The sequence below is a fragment of the Centroberyx affinis genome, unplaced genomic scaffold, assembly GCF_046629955.1.
Source record: "Centroberyx affinis isolate AG114_WGS23_722 - 3 ecotype Tasmania unplaced genomic scaffold, CSIRO-AGI_Caff_v1 ptg000977l_1, whole genome shotgun sequence".
Taxonomy (NCBI): Eukaryota; Metazoa; Chordata; class Actinopteri; order Beryciformes; family Berycidae; genus Centroberyx; species Centroberyx affinis.
In genome coordinates, this window is record NW_027279547.1 from 67,797 (window position 1) to 86,482 (window position 18,686).

Here is an 18,686-nt window from a genome sequence, read left to right on the forward strand (position 1 = left end):
ACAACTATTCAACAATGAGTCCCAAACAGCAGTGTTAGCCCATTAGCTTTATTCAACCATATTCATACATATAAACACCAACATCATTCAAATTTAGTATGTATTCAGAATGTAGAATATACATTGTAGAATAAAGACGATTAGGATAAAGGACAAGCACTTGCTTTTCCTGAAAATTGTACAGCATTTTTTTTTTCAGCATTTTCAATTATGACCAGAGGTGTTCATCACTGTAAAGGTAGCAAAACGAGTATAAACAGACATTGGAGACCCAAATATCAAAATATTGTTTCATCACTAGTGCTGAGCACAAACTGAAATTATTCAGTTGATAATTCAAAAGTTTTTACAGGTGACATAACACTGACATGGCTGCAGTCTGATGACTTGTTCTCACTTTCCATAGGGTACATTTGGCATCAATATGGCTTACACTTCCTCTCACAGTTTGTTATCTTTACTCGACTATTGTCTAGAATGTCACAAGCATCATCCAAATAATACTCAAATCAAAATGGACAGTGAGGCATCTTAAGCCACATCTTCCTAGGATCTCACCAAGGTCGCTAGCAAAACTTTTCATCTAGGAGATAACATGGATAACAATAGGTAACCGCACATAAGACTATGACACGAGACAAAATACTGAAGAGGTTTAGCAAATTAATAAATTGCTAATGGACACTATATGGGCATCTATTCAGGACAATGACTAATACAAATTATACCAATATTCAGCAGATATGTGATTGCCTTTTCATTTGAAAACCTTTCATAATGTGAATACACCTGAAGTTCAGGTTTTGGAAAACATCACATCATAACGTCACAACAGCCTTGACTAGTGATAGAGCAACAGAACGGTCTCCTGGTGAGGTCAGACGAGGGGGGGTCAGGTAAAACGGGCTTTTCAAATACTCATCAATTCATTAAAAACTTGTGGAACTACTAACAGGAAATACAAAAAAAATACAAAAAATAAAACGTCAAACAAGGACTCTCAGCCTTGACAAATTACTTAAGATTACATCTTACAAGAACAGGAATAATGAATAACATGATTTTACATAAACGTCCTGATCTGAGCGAAAAAAAAAAAAACGCTCATGAAGCTGTATTAGCACCAGAGAGCCAATAAAGGAGGATTAATGTCCGTGTTTCTACTCCTACATCCAACTCAACTAAGCAGCCCATGGTTGCAGTGCTCCTTGGGCACTCCAGCCTGTCGGTGGAGTGGTCAGTTCAAAGTACAGAGTCTGATTTCTACGGTTCATGCCTTTTAACTCAGTCAAGAGGCTGAGGGTCAGCAATGGGCATGGTGTGCAGAACTTCATCCAGCAGCTGCAGCGCTCGGTGTAAATGGATCTCTATCCAGCATGGTGTTTCTTTGATGCTTTGCCGTGGGTAGTCAGGCCCCCAGCCCTTCACAAAGCTCATCCGTAAGATGCACAGCCTGCGCAGGTCGTCAACCCCAATGCCGGCAGCAGCAGACAGACCTGGTGGGGAAATACAGACAGTAACTTTTTAGATCAATGTAGCACTATAGGTCAAACCTTACAGTGACACAGCAGCTCCTTAAGTTCTTGTTGCAGCAGAAGTTGAAATAGGATGGAGGATGGAGGCACAGCCAAGTAGGAAAAAACATACTATAGCCACACACACACACACACACACACATCTCCCACTCAGATTCACATCAGGTCACACATTACAATTGAGCTAAATCTCTCCAACATCTAGACTACATAATTGTTAACTAACATCAGCTGGGAAATTACTTACAAGACAAGTGTCATGCAATGAAGGAATATCACTACGGCTGAATATCCCAGAAGACACCTTGAAAATCTAAACACCAAACTTGTTACATCATAGAAGTGGATGACAACTAACTCTACTCCCCCCCGCAACACAAGACAAAAATTATATTATCTTCTACAATTTACCACATCATTACTAAGCATGTCAGTGCTGTGTTTGTTTGTTCATGCGCAACGCTTTCAGAAATGTGCCCTGCTTAGAGGAATTATGGTATGCACTGGTACAGGCATACACCAGGCAGTACAGTAGAAGTCAAACCAGCAACTCAAGGCTGGTGCGCTGTACATCCATCATTATAAAACCTTTCTAACAGTAACTTTGTTAAAAAACAAAGGGAATGAGCAGAGGAGGGTTAAAAACATGTCATGGTGACCTCATGCTGCACTAGTATGCGTAAATATAAAATTATAATTTATAATTTATAATAAGCCTTGGACACATTTTTTCTGCCGAAACATTATATTCCATTCCATATTCCATCCCGCCCCAACAACTGTTTCAAAGGGAAATGCATCAAATCAAGGAAGTAAAGATGCCATTTCATGGGGTCTTTAATAAAACACCTCCAAGTTGTTGTTTTGAGACATCAAGTCGCTCCAACAAATATTCCCACATAACGTGAACGCAGCATAACAGAGGAGTGGGGATGTCATAAGAGTGGGACACAGAGGGAGAAAGAAAAGAGGCAGAAGAAATAAATATCAGGAGAAACTTCCAATATATTTGGACTGTCCACTAACAACAGCCCCTGCTTTCACCTGGTCCCTGTTTGAATCAGTGCAATCTTTCCAGTCTCTCTCTCTGCAATGAGCTGAATTTTTTTTATGTCTATGCAGTGTCAAAACTGCAAGCACCTATTGGGTCACAAAATCTGTGTGGAATAAGAATAATAAGTCTGAGCGATGTCTGCTTGCCTTCATCAAGAACACTAATTACCAGGTGCAGTCACAGGTGTGCGTTTATCTGATATCTTAGAACAGCTTTGAACATGACATGGCCAATTAGAACTGAAGTATCTGTTTCATAAAACTTAATAATGATCACACACGCTTTTAGGGAGATAGCACCAAATTATTTTAGATGAAAAGAGCATGATGAAAATACTTGAAAAGAGAGCAGAAGTCATGTCTTTGGGAGGATTTTTTAGTGAGCGAGTGTGAGATACTTTGCCATTATTCAAAAAATTCTGAATATTTTCCCCTACCAAAAGTAGTTAATATCTTAACAGAATTTAGTTTAGCATTCTTGATAAAAAGCCTGCAATTTTGACTAATGTTATATTTAGCAATTATGCATAGATTGGACCTTATTAGTGGACTTACTCCCTGCATTGTTTGGAGCCAGAAACATGTGAGCCCAGTTATACTCTTGTGGCTCCAAACAATAACCACATTTTTCAGTTAGGTCAACAAGTTTGGGAGTTTTAATCAAAATTATTCTAGATTTCATTTTTTCTATCATTTAATACATCTGTTAAAGAGCTTTTGTTTTATATTTATATAGACCTCATTTTCACCCAAAATGCCACCTCTGCCCCTCTGGCTCCAAGCCCTCAATATTTGGCTGACTCCTCTGTCAAGACAAATGTCAAATGGCAAGAAATTATAACTTTCTGCTGCTAACAGCCACAAAAACTGGCAGCAACACTACAGTTAGCCATGTCCTGCAGTCATCTGTATCCTGGGTCATGTAGCTAAAGTGCATGCCAAGACTCAAAACATTAACAATCAGGACTCACCAGGCAACAATAGCTTCACGCAATACAAGCAGAGCAGACTTATACATGACAGCAGCAAATTCTATCATAATTTCTAAAATCATGTAGACGGTAAAAGTTTCCGTCAGTGTACAGTTCTTTGAATTTCTAATAGCACATCTCCAATATTAGTTTATAATGAGAGGGATTACAAGTGGAGGACGATGATGAGAAGCAATCACATCAGAATATACTCGCAGAGGAATAAGAGCAGCGATAAGTAGCACTAAGGGACACTCACTGATGGCCGGGGCGATGCCTCCCACTGAGCCCGGCCCCGGAATATTCCCCGCCACCGCCGCCGCCTGCGCTGCAGCTGCTGCCTGCGCTGTCGCCGCCTGCTGCTGCATCTGCCTGTGGCACTGCCGCAGGTCAAACACCTAGCAGGGCACAAGACAGAGGCGAAAATTAGACGGCAACAGAAGATATAGAAGGAACACTAAGAATTCAGCTGTCTAGCACTAGGATAAGGTTTGGTGTTAACTTAATTCTCACAATGCTGACCCTAAAACAGCTTCTAGGGAATTTTTGTGTGGGGCTCTTGAAAATCCCAAAATGTGGAGAGGAAACTCTGCTGTAGAGTTCAGGGAATAAAAATATGAGTGTTTTATCAATCAACAGTACACCATTTCAGCTCTGGGTTTAACAAGGCAGAAATTAATATTACAGTTAGTTTCTGTGTTTGTTTACTTGAAACCTGCCTATGTGCTTGCCTCATTGGGCTATTCATTGAATGCTTAACTGGCTCCACAAGGATTTTGTAATAGACATGCAGTCCTATGTTGGAACCTGCTATTATATATCATCATGTATGCAACTCATCATCTACAAAAACATCATGAACCTGCACATTTCTGACAATATCTACTTGGAGTGCTTTTGTCTGAATGAGAGGAGGATGGTATTGCAGTCTCACCTTGATGTAGGCGCTGGGGTAGATCTTGTGAACTGCATCTCCAGGGGCGCGTCCAGCCTCTCGATCCAGGTAATAGCTCTGCACAAACACTGCATGATCACTCAAACAGCGCACCCAGACGTCTCCCTCGCCTTTGCACTCCAGTTGCACACCCTTGCCAATGTGGAGCCTGGGGACAGAAAGGTGGCAGGGAAGGGTGGTAAACAAACACAGACAGCAGAGATGAATACTGCTGTTGATATGTAGAGACGTGAGAAGCAACAGACATTATTGTTCCACCAATCACACCTAGAGACCTACATTAAATATGTAAATTGGATGTACTATATTTGGATATGGTGATATATCCATCCAGCAGTATGTGGCTGAGTACCTGGCTCTCTCGATGTTCTCTGTCCTGTGGACATTGCTCAGCTGACCCAAGCAGAAGCGATCCCCTCCTGAGGGGTCCACATAGCCGTCCACCGTCACTATGGGGCAGGTGGAGGGCACCTTGAATGTCTCTCCGACCTGGACATCCATCTCAAAGTAGGCAATGGAGCACCAGTATTCGGGGGCTAGAACAAAACAACAAGCAACCTCAGATCAAATGGGTTCCACTAATCATGTCCCAGTTGTGTGGTTTATTAAGAGTAAATATGTGGATTGTCTACCATCTAGAGCTCGATACTCACCTGGGTGATTGGATATGGGAGGTTGGAACGCAATCTCGTTGGCAACAGGCCCTGCAAAGAGCATCTCATCATTAATTAAAAACAAACAATTCTGTAAAATCACAGTTACTTAAGATGTGATTTGCTATTAAGAAATGAGCACTGACTATACATGAAATGAAAATTGCAGTAACAGCACTGTTAATGAACACATTCCACTAAGTGTCGGCAGGAGGGGGGAATTCATTTCTTGCCTTACTAATGAGTGTGTTGCTCTATAATATCAGTTTACCGGGCTCATTATTTTAAAAAATACAAAGACTTTGTCTCACATTATCTAAACCAGATTAAAAGAGCAAAATTGCTGCTGAATTAAACCATGTCCACATTCTCTAAAGTTGATTCAGGATATTATAGGCTTAATGTGTGAGTTCTGTTGAACTTGTTATCCAGGCTATCCATCCACTCACAGTAATGCCCTGTATGAGGCATGGGTGGATGATGCTGTAGATGCCCATTCTGGTGTTGAGGCACAGTGGGGGTGAAGCTGCTGTTTCTGCTCCAGTTGGGTGCAGGATCTGTAAATATAAATTTAAGAAGATTTGTTGCCAAACTCCTGTCAGCTTGAAGATCAATCTGTGTACAAAAGCAAAGGATTAAATGCTAGGACTCTGTCGACAACTCAAGAGTGAGCTCTTTAAGTATTGGAACAGTAATACATGTAGATTGTCAGGTTTAATTTGACAGGATTTTAAGCCAAAATTAAATTTTAACAATTTAAGAATTACAGATTCTTTTGTTCATAGTCGCCCATTTCAGAACGCCAAAAGTTTTTGGACAGATTAATATTGTTTTAAATATAAATAAATATTAAAGTAGTAGTAATATTTTCAATATATTAAAAAATAAATAAATCTAATATTCTCTCTGGCAAAAAACTATTTGATGGCTGAAACCCATAAACATTGCCAGGCTCTTAATATTTTACTTTCAGGTTATTTTTTCAGCTCTTATTGCATTCAATGTATCTCCATGATAATGAATCTGTGACGCAGCTTGTCTCTAAACTACTCAGAGGCAGTATGAAGTATGAGGTTAAGGTAACTGAGAACAAGAATCTAATCAGTTCAACTTTCACACCATACTCTTTGACAGATCTTCAAAACTGTGATGTACAATTATTTACTACTAATATTCATCCACTAATTCCCCCAGAGAATTTAACAGAAAAAAACAGTAAGGAGAAAAATCAGCTACAGTTGTACATCCAAATCTTGAAGCTGAATACTGAGAATATGCATTTGTCAGTTTTTCTAACCTTCAAACTATTTCAGTTGAGCAGAGCTGGATAATAGCTTTTAGGAAATAACTCTTCATTTGCAACCTGTATATAAATATCTAGTCATGGTGTTGAGTCTCACTTGAGGGTCCAGCAGTGATGCTAGAGAAAGCAGAGGTGGAGGAAGAACTGCCTCCTTCCGACGGGGGAAGCAGAGCTGGGGAGCTGAAGCTCTCCTGTGGACCTGGTCTCAACGGGGGGTGCTGGATAGTCTGAAGGTGGCTCTCAGAGCTGGGGTGAGACTGCTGGTTATCAAAGTCATACTCGTCCTTAACCAATAGCGGGCCTAGAAGAACAACACAGACACTGTTAAGACTGACGGACATTCCACAAAACCAACAAAAGCAAAAAGAGAAATTGTGGTACTTCCTTACCTGAACTTGAAAGGGTCAGCCCTGATAGATCTGTGGGAATACAAGCAAGGAGAGATCAGGTCACTTAACCATTAACAGGAAGTTAACATTCAGAGGGAAAATGAGAACATGAGTTGTAGGATTTTCAAGTGAAACATCTAAGCCCTTTATTGTCACCCCTCTAATCATCAAGAGTCTAAAACAAAGCGCTGTAGTCAAATCTAACAAAACTGTGATGCCTACTCACCAATGCCTGGGGAAACAACCCTCTCGTAGTGGTATGGGTTGACACATACATTGTCACATTTCAGGTCAAAGGCGTACTGGCAGTATTTCACATGCTTTAATTCATTCTTGTGTAGATCAGGCCACCGCCACAGTCGGGCATAGACTACATGGGGAAAGCCTTTGCGCCCTGCAACCTACACAGAGAGTACAGAGAGGGAGTGAAAGAAAAGTGAAAGAGATATTAGTGCATTTGTGGCATCTCTGTGATGACATTTTCTCTTGGAATTACCAGGACTGTAACACTAAACATGTTTTGTATATTAACAACTATACCTGCAGGCGTCCATCCAAAGTGCGCTGTATGGTCACACACTTGCTAGGGTGAGCTCCATTTGTGGTGATGGCTGTGATGAGAGAATCCAACTCATCTTTCTTCTCCTTCAGCTTCTTGACAAGACTCTCGATAGCTCGCTTGGCAAAGCTTTCGCTCTCTCCTCCTTGTCTGTGGCACATCAGGCTATGCACAATGCTGAGGCAGGCATCATTACTTGTGGGAGTGTTCGTGATTGACATCCTGCTCCTTAAGTTTCAGTCTCAGGGAGGATTTCCAGTTGTATCCTTTACCAGAGGAAATGTCACGATGAAACTGCTTAGAATGATGTGGCCCAGGCTTAACAACCTGAAACAAGAAAGAACAGTGGCAGATGACTGTGAGTTCTGTGGAATCTGCAAACACGATTTCACATTGCATAATGTAATGTCGCACTTAATTAACAATCTGTGTGCCACAGTGAAGTGAGCTCAGGTTGGGAATTTGCTTAAACAAATCTCAAACAAAAACAAACATTGACATCACTGAATTCTAATTACATCCGCTGCTGACCATACTCTACATCAATCTGTTGTACCCTTAAAACCCCCAGCAGGTCTTGAAGAGGTCAGGAAAACAAAACTCTTATCCAACTGCTGATGAATTTGCAGGTTTACCAGCAATTTTCACAATTTCATCAGATAAATGTGTTTACCTTGTCTTTGTATTTGCCATCTCCTGTCATGTGATCATACCTGGCTTTATGTGACATCTTGCAGCAAATTAGATGTGCAGTGGAAAATAGATGTGCATGGGAATTTTGTATCTTGCTTTAGTGTGCATTAAAGACTTTTGCATTTAAGCTTGATCACATTCATGCATGCAGATACTCTTAATGATCATCTGTAAATCTGGACATTGTACCTCGTCCAAAACGCAGCACATTATGCATCCAAAAACATAATCTAGCATGTTTTCTTATGTTTGTGGGTTGACTGGCTAGGAGTAAAGATATAAACAGTAACGCAAAGGCGTGGGTTTGACGAACCGTTAGTTTACTAAAAGGTAGGTTTACTGTAGCCTTAATTGATGATGCCTTAGCTACCATTATGCAGTGCACCCTGACCTAAACTATATAACGTTATCCCATTTGCCACACTGGGACTGAATGGCTAACTATCAGTTAGCTGTATTTGGGCTTAATGTATATAATGTTAGCTGGTTAGCTTTCGTCACCTAAGCTGAAACAAACATATAGCCAAAAACTGAAGTTAGAGACTTACAGTGACTTGTCCACACAGTAACGTTAGAGGCAGTGGCAGATTGTAATTTAGCGGCGTCAGTTAGATTTAACTACGCTTACTAGCTAACGTTAACGTTATTTTAGCTGGTTAGCAATAAGCTAAAAAGAACACATCCACTAACTTAACGCTAGCTCGCTAGTTAGTCTTCTTCTCTGATTAAATACACTCTTGATGGCCAACATTAACTAGCTCAACAAATGGTGCAATTGCATATTAGCTTACGGCGCACATTTCATTATCTGTCCATCATATTGCACTTGACGAAAATTGGTTGTTTTGCAAACACTGTAACAACGCAGCTACTGGTTAGCTAGCTGGCCAAGAAAATAAACAAAAAATTCCTCTCCACCCACCACGCTAAAATCCAACTGCGCACGCGCGCGTGAAAATCCTGCCAGGCGTGGCGTTGCTGTTGCTTTCTTTGTTAATTCAAACACCTAGCGTTTGGAAGTAAATTCCAGTATATTACACGATATTACACACTAAAATATCCTTTTCAGAGCGAGTGACACCAACTGTTTTACTGCGCCAATTCTTCTGTAAATTAGAAGGGCAGGCAAGTATACCAGGGGAAAATTCATTTTTGTGCCGTTTTGTTTAACAGTCACTGTGTTCTGTTATGACAAGAAAGTGTGCTAATTTGAGGGTGCAATGCCCCAGCTGTCTTAAAATGGTGCTCCATCTGTCCAACAAGTAAAAAAAAAACCCAAAAATAATAATGAAAAAAAAATCATTAAATGATCCATCAATTAAAGACCTAAATGACAAACCAGTCAACTAATCAAAAATATGCATTCCATTGTCCAAATTACCAAAACATAATGACAACTAGTTAGCTTAGCTTTTAAATGTGTGCCATTAGCTTGCTTCTGCACCTATGACTTTAACGGGGGAAGACAGTGAGGCCAGTCAAACATAATTACCTCAAGGAGAATAAAACAAGTTTTTGTGTGAAAGTTTAAGAAGTGGCCCAATTCCTCCATCCTCTAAATCAAATCTACATGTTTTGCTTTAGCAAATATCTTACAATAGTCCCATTCAGTGGTATAGTTTGTAGTGCATAGTATGTCTTTTTCCAACCTGAACACATGCTTGTTCATAGATGTTCCTCCGAGACTTGCTGGTGTTTATATTGGAAATCTGAAGTTGTTCATATGGTGTTCATTCAGTTGGACATGAGTTGTAAAACACTTCTTCAGAGGATGAACAGGCTGATGTTTTTTGGGCTGTGACATTTCCTAGAACTCACAGTAAACAGACAGATTTTGGCCTGGATCTCTTTAGATGGGTGCAAATTATTCCCAAGCACAGAAAAAAGAAGTAAGCCAGTTTTACATTGCAGTATGGTGTGCTAAGAAATCATATAGCCTTGCTTTCTTTCAAATTCATTACAGACTGCTTCTGAGTTTTTAATGACAGTGAGGAAGAGCTGTCGGATAGTCTTGATGACCAAGAAATTCCTGGGGAGGTTGCAGCATCTAAACCAGAAGCTGTATTTACTTTCATACTGTTGTAACGGTTAAATGGAAGACAATGTTAAGAGTCTTCCTCAGTCTTCCTCCAAGAACTAAGCATTGTATTTTGTGAAACTCCAACGAAAAACATTGATAAGCAGTTCCCCTGCACTCGTTTCGAAAGACAATCTCTCTAAATAAGGACAATTTTACGAATGTGTGGTTTGCCCAAAGTACCATTGTGTTTATAGCTTTGAAGAAGCAGTAACAGTAATTTGGGATGGCAATGGGAAGATTGTCAGAAAAAGTCCAACAAATGTAATTTTGTAGCATGTCCAAGACCCTGAGAGAAGATTCTGCAAGAAACGTGACACAGTTCTAATGAGGTCTGTCATTGGGAAAGATGGATAAGAATTGCTCTACCCCCCAAAAATGTTTTGTTACCGGAGTTTGATCAAATCATTTGACAACATGTTCAGGAGGCATGGTTTCAGAGGATCTTGTGAAAAGTGTCGATGTATTCGATGAAGGAATGTGGAAGTTTGTGGTGTTTGATGGAAAACACTTTTTACATGAGATTGTAAATCTGGGTCTTAAGCTTAATGTTGATTGGTTCCAGCCTTACAAAGGGTACTTACTGTCGGGGTTGTGTACATTGTTGCCATGAATCTTCCAAGGGAGGAAAGGCATAAGGAAGAGAATATAATAATGACATAAATTATACCAGGTCCCAATGAGCCAAAAGGACACACATGTTTTTTTGGAACCCTTGGTTAATGACTTAAAACAATTGTGGGCTGGGGTGTATGTTAATGATCATACTGCGATGGAGCAATTTTTCCATGCTGCCCTTTTGTTTTTTAGCATATGACATCCCTGCTGCAAGGAAGACGGTGTATTCTTGGCCATATGGCTATGTGATGCAGCAAGTGCCTCAAAAATGTTTATGCACGAAGGACAATAAAGTAGGATTATTCAGGGTTTGATGAAGCTTGGCCCCTTAGAAGTAGCAGGGATCACTGCAGATACACTGCAGCAAAGAGGGCAGTAAACAAGACCCAGGAAGCTGAAATTGAAAGTAAATATGGAGCCAGGAACAGGTACAGCTGCCTGCATGATTTGCCATATTGTGATGCTATGCGGATGTATGTGATTGATCCTATGCATAACTATGCATAGCTTGGCTGTACAGCCAAACTAGTCATGCAAGTTTGGAAAGAAGAAGGTGTTATTTCTAAGGAGGGTTTTTTGACTACTCCAGAAAGGGTAAACTCTGTGAAACTGCCACCTAACAGAGACTCTGGGATACCTTCAAAAATAAAAGCAGCTTTAGAAGAATTCACTGCTGCCCAATGGAAACTCAGGGTCAGTTTTTTCAACTTTTGCCCTCCAAGGCGAATACCTGAGGAGGAGTTATTAATGATGCAGAACCTGAGGATGCTCATAGGCGTCTGGAAAGCCTCTGCACATCTTTTGAAAAGAGATACAGTAAAAAGTGGTGCACTATGAATATGCTTTTGTACTTACGTTTGAAGTTATGTGTTAAGGATTATGGACCTGTTCATGGGTGCTAGGTGAATATCATTCCAATAACCGTGACAGAATTAAACATGATGAGAAAATGGCTTACAGAATAGCAAGTTGCTAGCAAACAGTTGCCCTTATCTGTAGGACTGTTTTGATACAAACATACTGTTTCTGCAGTGTTTCATAAACCTGCAATCACAACCATATTTCTCAAAGCTCTCACTCATGAACCTATCACTGTTAGTCATTTTGAGTTTGAGTAATAGCCAAGAAAAGTTTGCTTCCCCTAATTAAGCAAAGCCAATGTCAATTTCAGAGAACTCGGCTGTTATTTCAGTGTTCACGTGTACTCTATCAAAATGGGAGCATTCACAGTGTGCCAAGCACCTACAAATATGGCAACATATACAGTTTAGCAGGTGATATATTTTCATCATCGAACTACAGGACAGGGTCGTCATCCTTTGAGAGTGCAAAGTGTTTGGGTCTCTGTGGAGCAGGGGAATTTGGTAAACATTGAACACAGTTGCACAGGTGAATTGGTTTAAAGAGCATGGTGACAAGTGGGATTATGGAAACAATAGCACTTACACAGTGTGGGAAAACTGGGATAAAGTCAAAAGATTAAAGTATGTTCTTCAGTTATGACAAGAGATTAACCGGGATGTGCTTTAACTTTAAAGTTGGGTAATGCATGAGATATATTTACAGATATTTATTTTTTTATCTCCAGTTCAAAAGACAAAAAGGCTACAATACTGACATGCAGAATAACAATGATTTGTGTAATTTCTCACCATCACATTCTATCTTGATCTGCTTCTGTTTACCAGTAGTTTGGATAGACTTGGTCTATCAGTGATGATGATTATCTAGAAAAACTTCACTCTTCGCAACACTTTTGTTTTTGCTCCCATTTTTCATGAGTTGAAATAAAAGATCTAAGACTTTTTCTATGCACACAAAAGGCTTATTTCTCTCAAATTTTGTTAATTCCTGCAGTCAAAACTTGCGACATCTGTGGCATTGTGTTGTGATAAAACTGCACATTTTAAAGTCGCCTTTTATTGTGATCAGCCCAAGGCACACCTGTGCAATAATCATGCTGTTTAATCAGCATCTTGATATGCCACACCTGTCAGGTGGATGGATTATCTTGGCAAAGGAGAAGTGCTCACTAACACGGATTTAAACAAATTTGTGAACAAAATTTTAGAGAAATAAGCCTTTTGTATGAATAGAAACAGTCTTAGATCTTTTATTTCAACTCATGAAAAATGGGAGCAAAAACAAAAGTGTTGCGTTTATATTTTTGTTCAGTATAGGTAATATAGTAATATGTTTCAGCAGGGAAAAGGACATAGAACATAAGCGCAAAACTATAAAAATAAGTAATAGCCTAATAGGCGAAAATAATAAAATAGGCTAATCAAACAATAAAAGCCATAGACAATAGACCTAATTATAGGATGATATAAGCCCTAATATTTCCTGCTGACATTTTCAACACATGGGTATCGGAGAGAAATGGAAAGCTACTAACATTGGATTCTTCTCTCAAGAACAAATTCTTATAATGAATAACTGTCAGTATTACAAAACATAACCGTGAAAAGTAAAAGTTGTTTCTGCTTCCAAGGGTAGAGAGGATTACTGGAGGAACTGCCCCGTCATTAGGACACAGTGGGCATATTTTTCATTGATAAAATAGTTTGTGGACACAGGCTGTAAAAAGATTTTCTATTCATAAAGTCGGCCTCATGTTCTTTGGGGCTGCGGTAATGGAATATGAAATAGCCTACATTGAACCAAACACTGTCGGGAATCCAATTAAATAAAGTCAGCGCAATTCATATGCAACAGTAACTTTAATCCATTAATAATATGGTCAATTAAGTAGCCTACCTGCTATATCGCCGATATAATAAGTTATCATGGAAAACAACGTGATTCTACTGGTCTGTAAACACGTCGCCCTGCGAACAGCACTTCTTACTGTCTGTTAATTCAATAGTAGCCTAACAGTTTTCATTTTTTTATTGTGATTTTCATTTGTATATTTGTCCATATCGGGATTTTGTAGGAATGGTGACTCCCTGTTTCCAGAGAGCTGAATGGTCAGGAAGCGGGCCTTTCATACGTTTTGATCCGATAGCCTGAACTTAACCTGCTCTGGAGCAGGTTAGCCGTGCAGCATAAGTTACCATGGTGATCTACCCCGGTTAAAAGTGAACCACCTTCGTGAGACTGAAAAGCCAGGGTTAAACCCAAAGTTAGCTCACTAACCCACTAATCTCGCTTCGTGAGATGGGCCTCTGGTTTTGACTGACATGAGGGTGAGTACAAACGTGATGCGTACAGATTGTCTCCTCCACTAGTAAGGTTGGTTGCAGTTAGCCTGCTACTTCGCCACCACACTTGAAAAATTGTGCTTGTCACTTTGATTTAATGAGTCTGGGTTAATATAACCAGGGAAGAGATTGTTGTGTTTGGCAAACGTTCACAAACAAAAGTGAATTGGAACGGGCTGCCACATGTGCCTCTCAGGCCTCTGCCCACATCAATCACTGCCTTTTTGAACCTCTTGACAAGGCAGATGCTCTCCCTCCCGTTTGCCATGGTACAAATTTCCTGAGGTACAGCTTGCATCCCAGCTGCTTTTAGACTCTTCCCACACTGTGTTCTAGGAGTGCTAAGTCAAGCTGAGGTGGTGAACTTACCAACGGGGGTCACAGTGGTCAGAGAGTCAACCGATCCTTGTGCTGTGGCTACGGTTAACTCCCAGCAGGCGCAGGTAGGGAGGGTGCAAAGTCTTATTCAATCCACTGACTCTAATTTGAACTTGATCAGGGTAAGGCAAGGTCTTTGTTGCAAAAACACGAGTCAGTGTTTGCAGCCCATGAAGGAGATTTGGGTTGTACCAACCTGCTCTCTCATAGCGATTGTAGCCACGTTTAGCTGGTGACTTCTCCTGAATGGTCGACATGTTGATCGTCATTTTGGAGGCATCCAGGCAGGCCTTCTCCGGCTCAGGAAGCTTGTCCAGCTGCCTGCGAGTGCTCACGACCCGTTCTTGGTTCTCCTTCTGCAACTGAGTCCTCCTACGGGACATGTTTGCCCTCAGCATCAACACACTGCTGCCCCGCTGGCACAGGTGAATAAAGTGAGACTCCATGGTGATCTGATACCAGGTCTGGCAATGGAACAACAGCGTGCCTGGCTGTTGAGTTCACATTATTTTCAGTGTGATGTTGATGTCTCCCCTCTCGTCTAGAGCCTCTCAGTCTCTTACGGATATTCCTCAGTCTTTCTTCGATGTATCCAGTTGCAGGATGACGACACCTGCCAGGAGTGTATGGAGAGCCATTTCATTCAAAACCCCACCCAAACTGCATACCACCTATCCAGTTACCAGACACCCACCACCCAAACTGCACACCACCTATCAAGTTATCCAGTCATCCTGCGCTGCCACCCAATGGACATTGTGCGTGACCCAGTCAACAGCACAGAGCAACCCAATTGGACATTGCGCTGGGTGGCGCGCGTGGTGTGCAGTTTGGGAGTGTACCATGCCTCATATCCACTTCCCTCACCGTTTGTTTCTACCAGTGCCTTTTTTGATGTCAGATGTCTTGTTACAAACCTACGGAGCCCCTCTGGGGTCATATGGTAGAAAAAAAAACTTGATGTGTAAATCCGTGCGGACGGATTTGTAAACTGTGTGAACGGATTTGTAAACTGTGCGTATAGGCAAAACAAAATCAGCAATGATTTTGTTTTGCCAGCAAATCTCGTCCATGTAGCCGGTGCCCAATGAAGCCATGTCCCAGCAGCCGTAGAACTCCATTGTATTAAAAAAACGATTAAAAACACGTCAAAGAGCCATGCCGTTGCTCTGGGCAGCATATTTCATCATCGCGATGCACCGGGCCAGCCGACTTTTTCCTCAAACAACTTAATAAGCCGGCTGTAAACACTTTGCCATCTCAGGAAAGTAGTTCCGTAGCACCGAAAATAGTCCCCAGCGTAAAGAAGAATTTGTACCCATTTGAATTTGATTTGGTAATAACTACAACAGTCTGACTTTTCGTGGTAACAGTTAGCAATTTGTAAAATTGAAACTATCTCTTTGTGAGCTGTATTTCAAGGTTTTTAGCTTACAATTGGAGCCAATGACTTCCGATTTGAAGGCAAAAAACGGTACGTGGGAAGTCAGAAAGTAACAGGAGTACAACAAATGCATTGTTGATTTTGTTATTTTCATAGGATTAGTTGACGGTAAGCAATGCATCAAAAAACACCGGCCTTATCCTTTAAATCACTGAAATAGCTAAAGTAAAAGAAAAGGATCAAGTTTATCTCACTCTGTGGTTCCAAACCTTCCCTTCCCTCCAGTTTAGTTAAATATTCAATAACTATAGTGTTGATATAACTTGAGCATGAAACAATGTAAAATGTGACAAATACTTATAGTGTGCTAACCCTTCATTTTGTGTATGGCATACATTTTCATCCACAAAATGCTTGCTACATGTTTAACTAAATGGATCTTGTACCATGAAATAAACTTGGTAATGTTAATACAAATGAATAAATCTACATAAATATATAATTGAATTTAAACATATGCTTATTACCTTAATGAAATGAAAATAGCGTGTTCATTTTTTTTCAACTAAACTTTGTACAAATGAAGTGTTGTTTCTGCGTTTTGTGGACAAAATCAAACAAGGTGTTTTTAGCCCTGCAACAACAGGGGCTCTATGGATCACATTGACAGTCGGTCAGTAGCTCTGTTCACCATTTGGTCATGCTGGTGAAAGTGTGGTACAGGGAGTTAGTTGGAGACCAGAGTTCGCTTCCACACAACTCTGCAGGGCTGTTAGACTCTTAGTCTTGTTAGAATTAGATTTAGGGTTACAAAAATGCACTTTGTGCTACAAAATCAATTTTGTGCATGGAATTGACAGGGTAAGAGTTGTAATACCTGGTACATCTTTTGTAGGCATACAAACTAAAAACAAGTCAAACAGCACTAAAAACAAATCAACTTTTAAGAGTACTGTAGCACACTTTTCATTCATGTCTGCCTACTACACAAAACGAAACATTTTGAGGGGCACTGCGTGACGCCATTTGGCTCACCTGGGGCACGTTAAAAGCGGAGCAAACATATCGTTCTGGTTGAACGATATGTTTGCTCATAAAACCTCATTGCATTCAATGCACCGTTTCCTTCTGTTATTTCCTGTTTGCTACGTTTTGGGACAATTTAACATGCCCCTGTTCCCACTCTCACCTGCCTGCTTCACCTGTCGGGAAAGGATGAAAAATGCAAAGCCCCTCACCATTCAAGCACAGCTGACCCCAAGACCTGCTGGAGCCTTTTTTTTTAAGAAGGTTAACATGTTATTTCTGATGGATATCATCACTATTGTCTTATAATATTTAGTGCATGCAGAATATTTTTTTTCTGAGTAAGAATTAATATTTCTGTTTAGGCTACTTCTGTCTTTGGCAATGAGTATTTGGTCAACCTTGCTGATGTGTTTCATTATTCTAAAGTACAATAGGTGACAAGCTGAATTAATTTACCATTTAATGTGATATCCTCACTGAATTCATCGCCACATCTCTGCCTCTATCTCTCTGTGTCTCTTTCAGCCTCTGCCTGCCAAAGGAAAGGAGAGATTCTGATGAAACAGCAGTCGAAGAACCTGACAATTCAGTTCCATTTCTGTAAGTACAATTTACAATTTACAATTTCACATTTGGCAGACGCTTTTATCCAAAGCGACTTACACATGAGATTTGCATACAACACAAGCAAGTTTCTAGATAGGAGAGAACAACGAGAGTAAGTGCTATAGAGCTAAGTTCTGGTCCAACAGGACAAAGGTGCTACGAGACAGTGCAACAAGCTAAGTTCTGGTCCAACAGGACATAGGTGCTACGAGGGAGTGCTACAAGGTAAGTATGTGAACATCTTATTTATTATGAATAACAGTGTTTGTCCTCCCAAAAATATCTAGTGCTTGCTGAATGTATGCTACCATCAAATAGTCAATCAGATAATATAACCTGTCTACTGATTCTTTAGAATAGCCTATTTGGTTAATCTAACACAGCAGTATATCTCTTGACTGAATTCATTGCCACCTGCATAGCTAATTACTCTCATTGTTCTGTCTAACTCCCTTTTCTAGCTATGTCTGTGTCGGATGTGTGAGTCCACAGGAAACATGGAGTGCCAGTTTAATAGCAAGAGGCCGGCACGTCTCCTCTGATAGATACATGTGGAGTTGCCTTGTCTTCATCGCCCCCCAGCTACTTAGAGTTCTCCATCGCAGGCCTGATGACTTCATTGCACCACACACCAAAGCTAGTATAGTCAATTATTTTTGCCTCTAATAATTTAAATGGTAAATCCCCCTGATGAATTAAATACATGTTTACATAAATACATGTTTTGCACATCAGCAATATCTTGTAGTATCTTTAAACGCACAGTATGTAATTTCTGCCGCTAGGGGTCTCTCAATCAAAACAATAACAAAAGACGTAGTTTGATGACGTTGTGAAGTAGTGTGGGATCATGGGAGTTTTTTTTACGGGGACAACTTCGGTGACAGAACGCGCAGCAAACGGGAATGAATAATCGTGATCCATCAAGAGTGAGCAATAAAAACAATAGAATGAAAAAAACAACAGAGTGGCTGGCTAGCTAGCTAGTTCGCCGACTTCCTTCCTCACTCTCTGACGTATCATCTGGTGTTTCCCGTGTTTCCCCGGAAGTTAGGGGGTAAAGGGGACACCATTGACAGGCGACCAAATGAAATGCACCGTTACCTTGAATAAAACGGATTACGGATTTCTCTGGGTTTGAACATTGTTGGAAACATTTGGGATAATGTAAGTACACAGCTCAAAAAAATATATAACATAGGTCTAGTCGTTTTTAGATATTTTAATGCGGAAATGTTACATATTATACCTTTAATTCACTGCAGAAGTACCAGCAC

The 18,686-nt window shown here is 40.4% G+C and overlaps 1 protein-coding gene across 1 annotated transcript; it reads right to left on the bottom strand.

Moving 5' to 3' along the window:
- Nucleotides 1–89: 89 nt before the first annotated feature.
- On the bottom strand, nucleotides 90–8,985 carry smad4a (SMAD family member 4a). The gene is made up of 11 exons (XM_071522360.1): nucleotides 8,660–8,985; nucleotides 7,400–7,745; nucleotides 7,086–7,260; nucleotides 6,860–6,889; nucleotides 6,568–6,771; nucleotides 5,617–5,724; nucleotides 5,168–5,218; nucleotides 4,867–5,050; nucleotides 4,494–4,662; nucleotides 3,819–3,957; nucleotides 90–1,496 (listed from the first exon to the last, which is right to left on the bottom strand). The coding sequence occupies exons 2-11, from the start codon at nucleotides 7,637–7,639 to the stop codon at nucleotides 1,285–1,287; spliced, it is 1,512 nt and encodes a 503-aa protein (XP_071378461.1). The 5' UTR covers nucleotides 7,640–7,745; nucleotides 8,660–8,985; the 3' UTR covers nucleotides 90–1,284.
- Nucleotides 8,986–18,686: the final 9,701 nt, after the last annotated feature.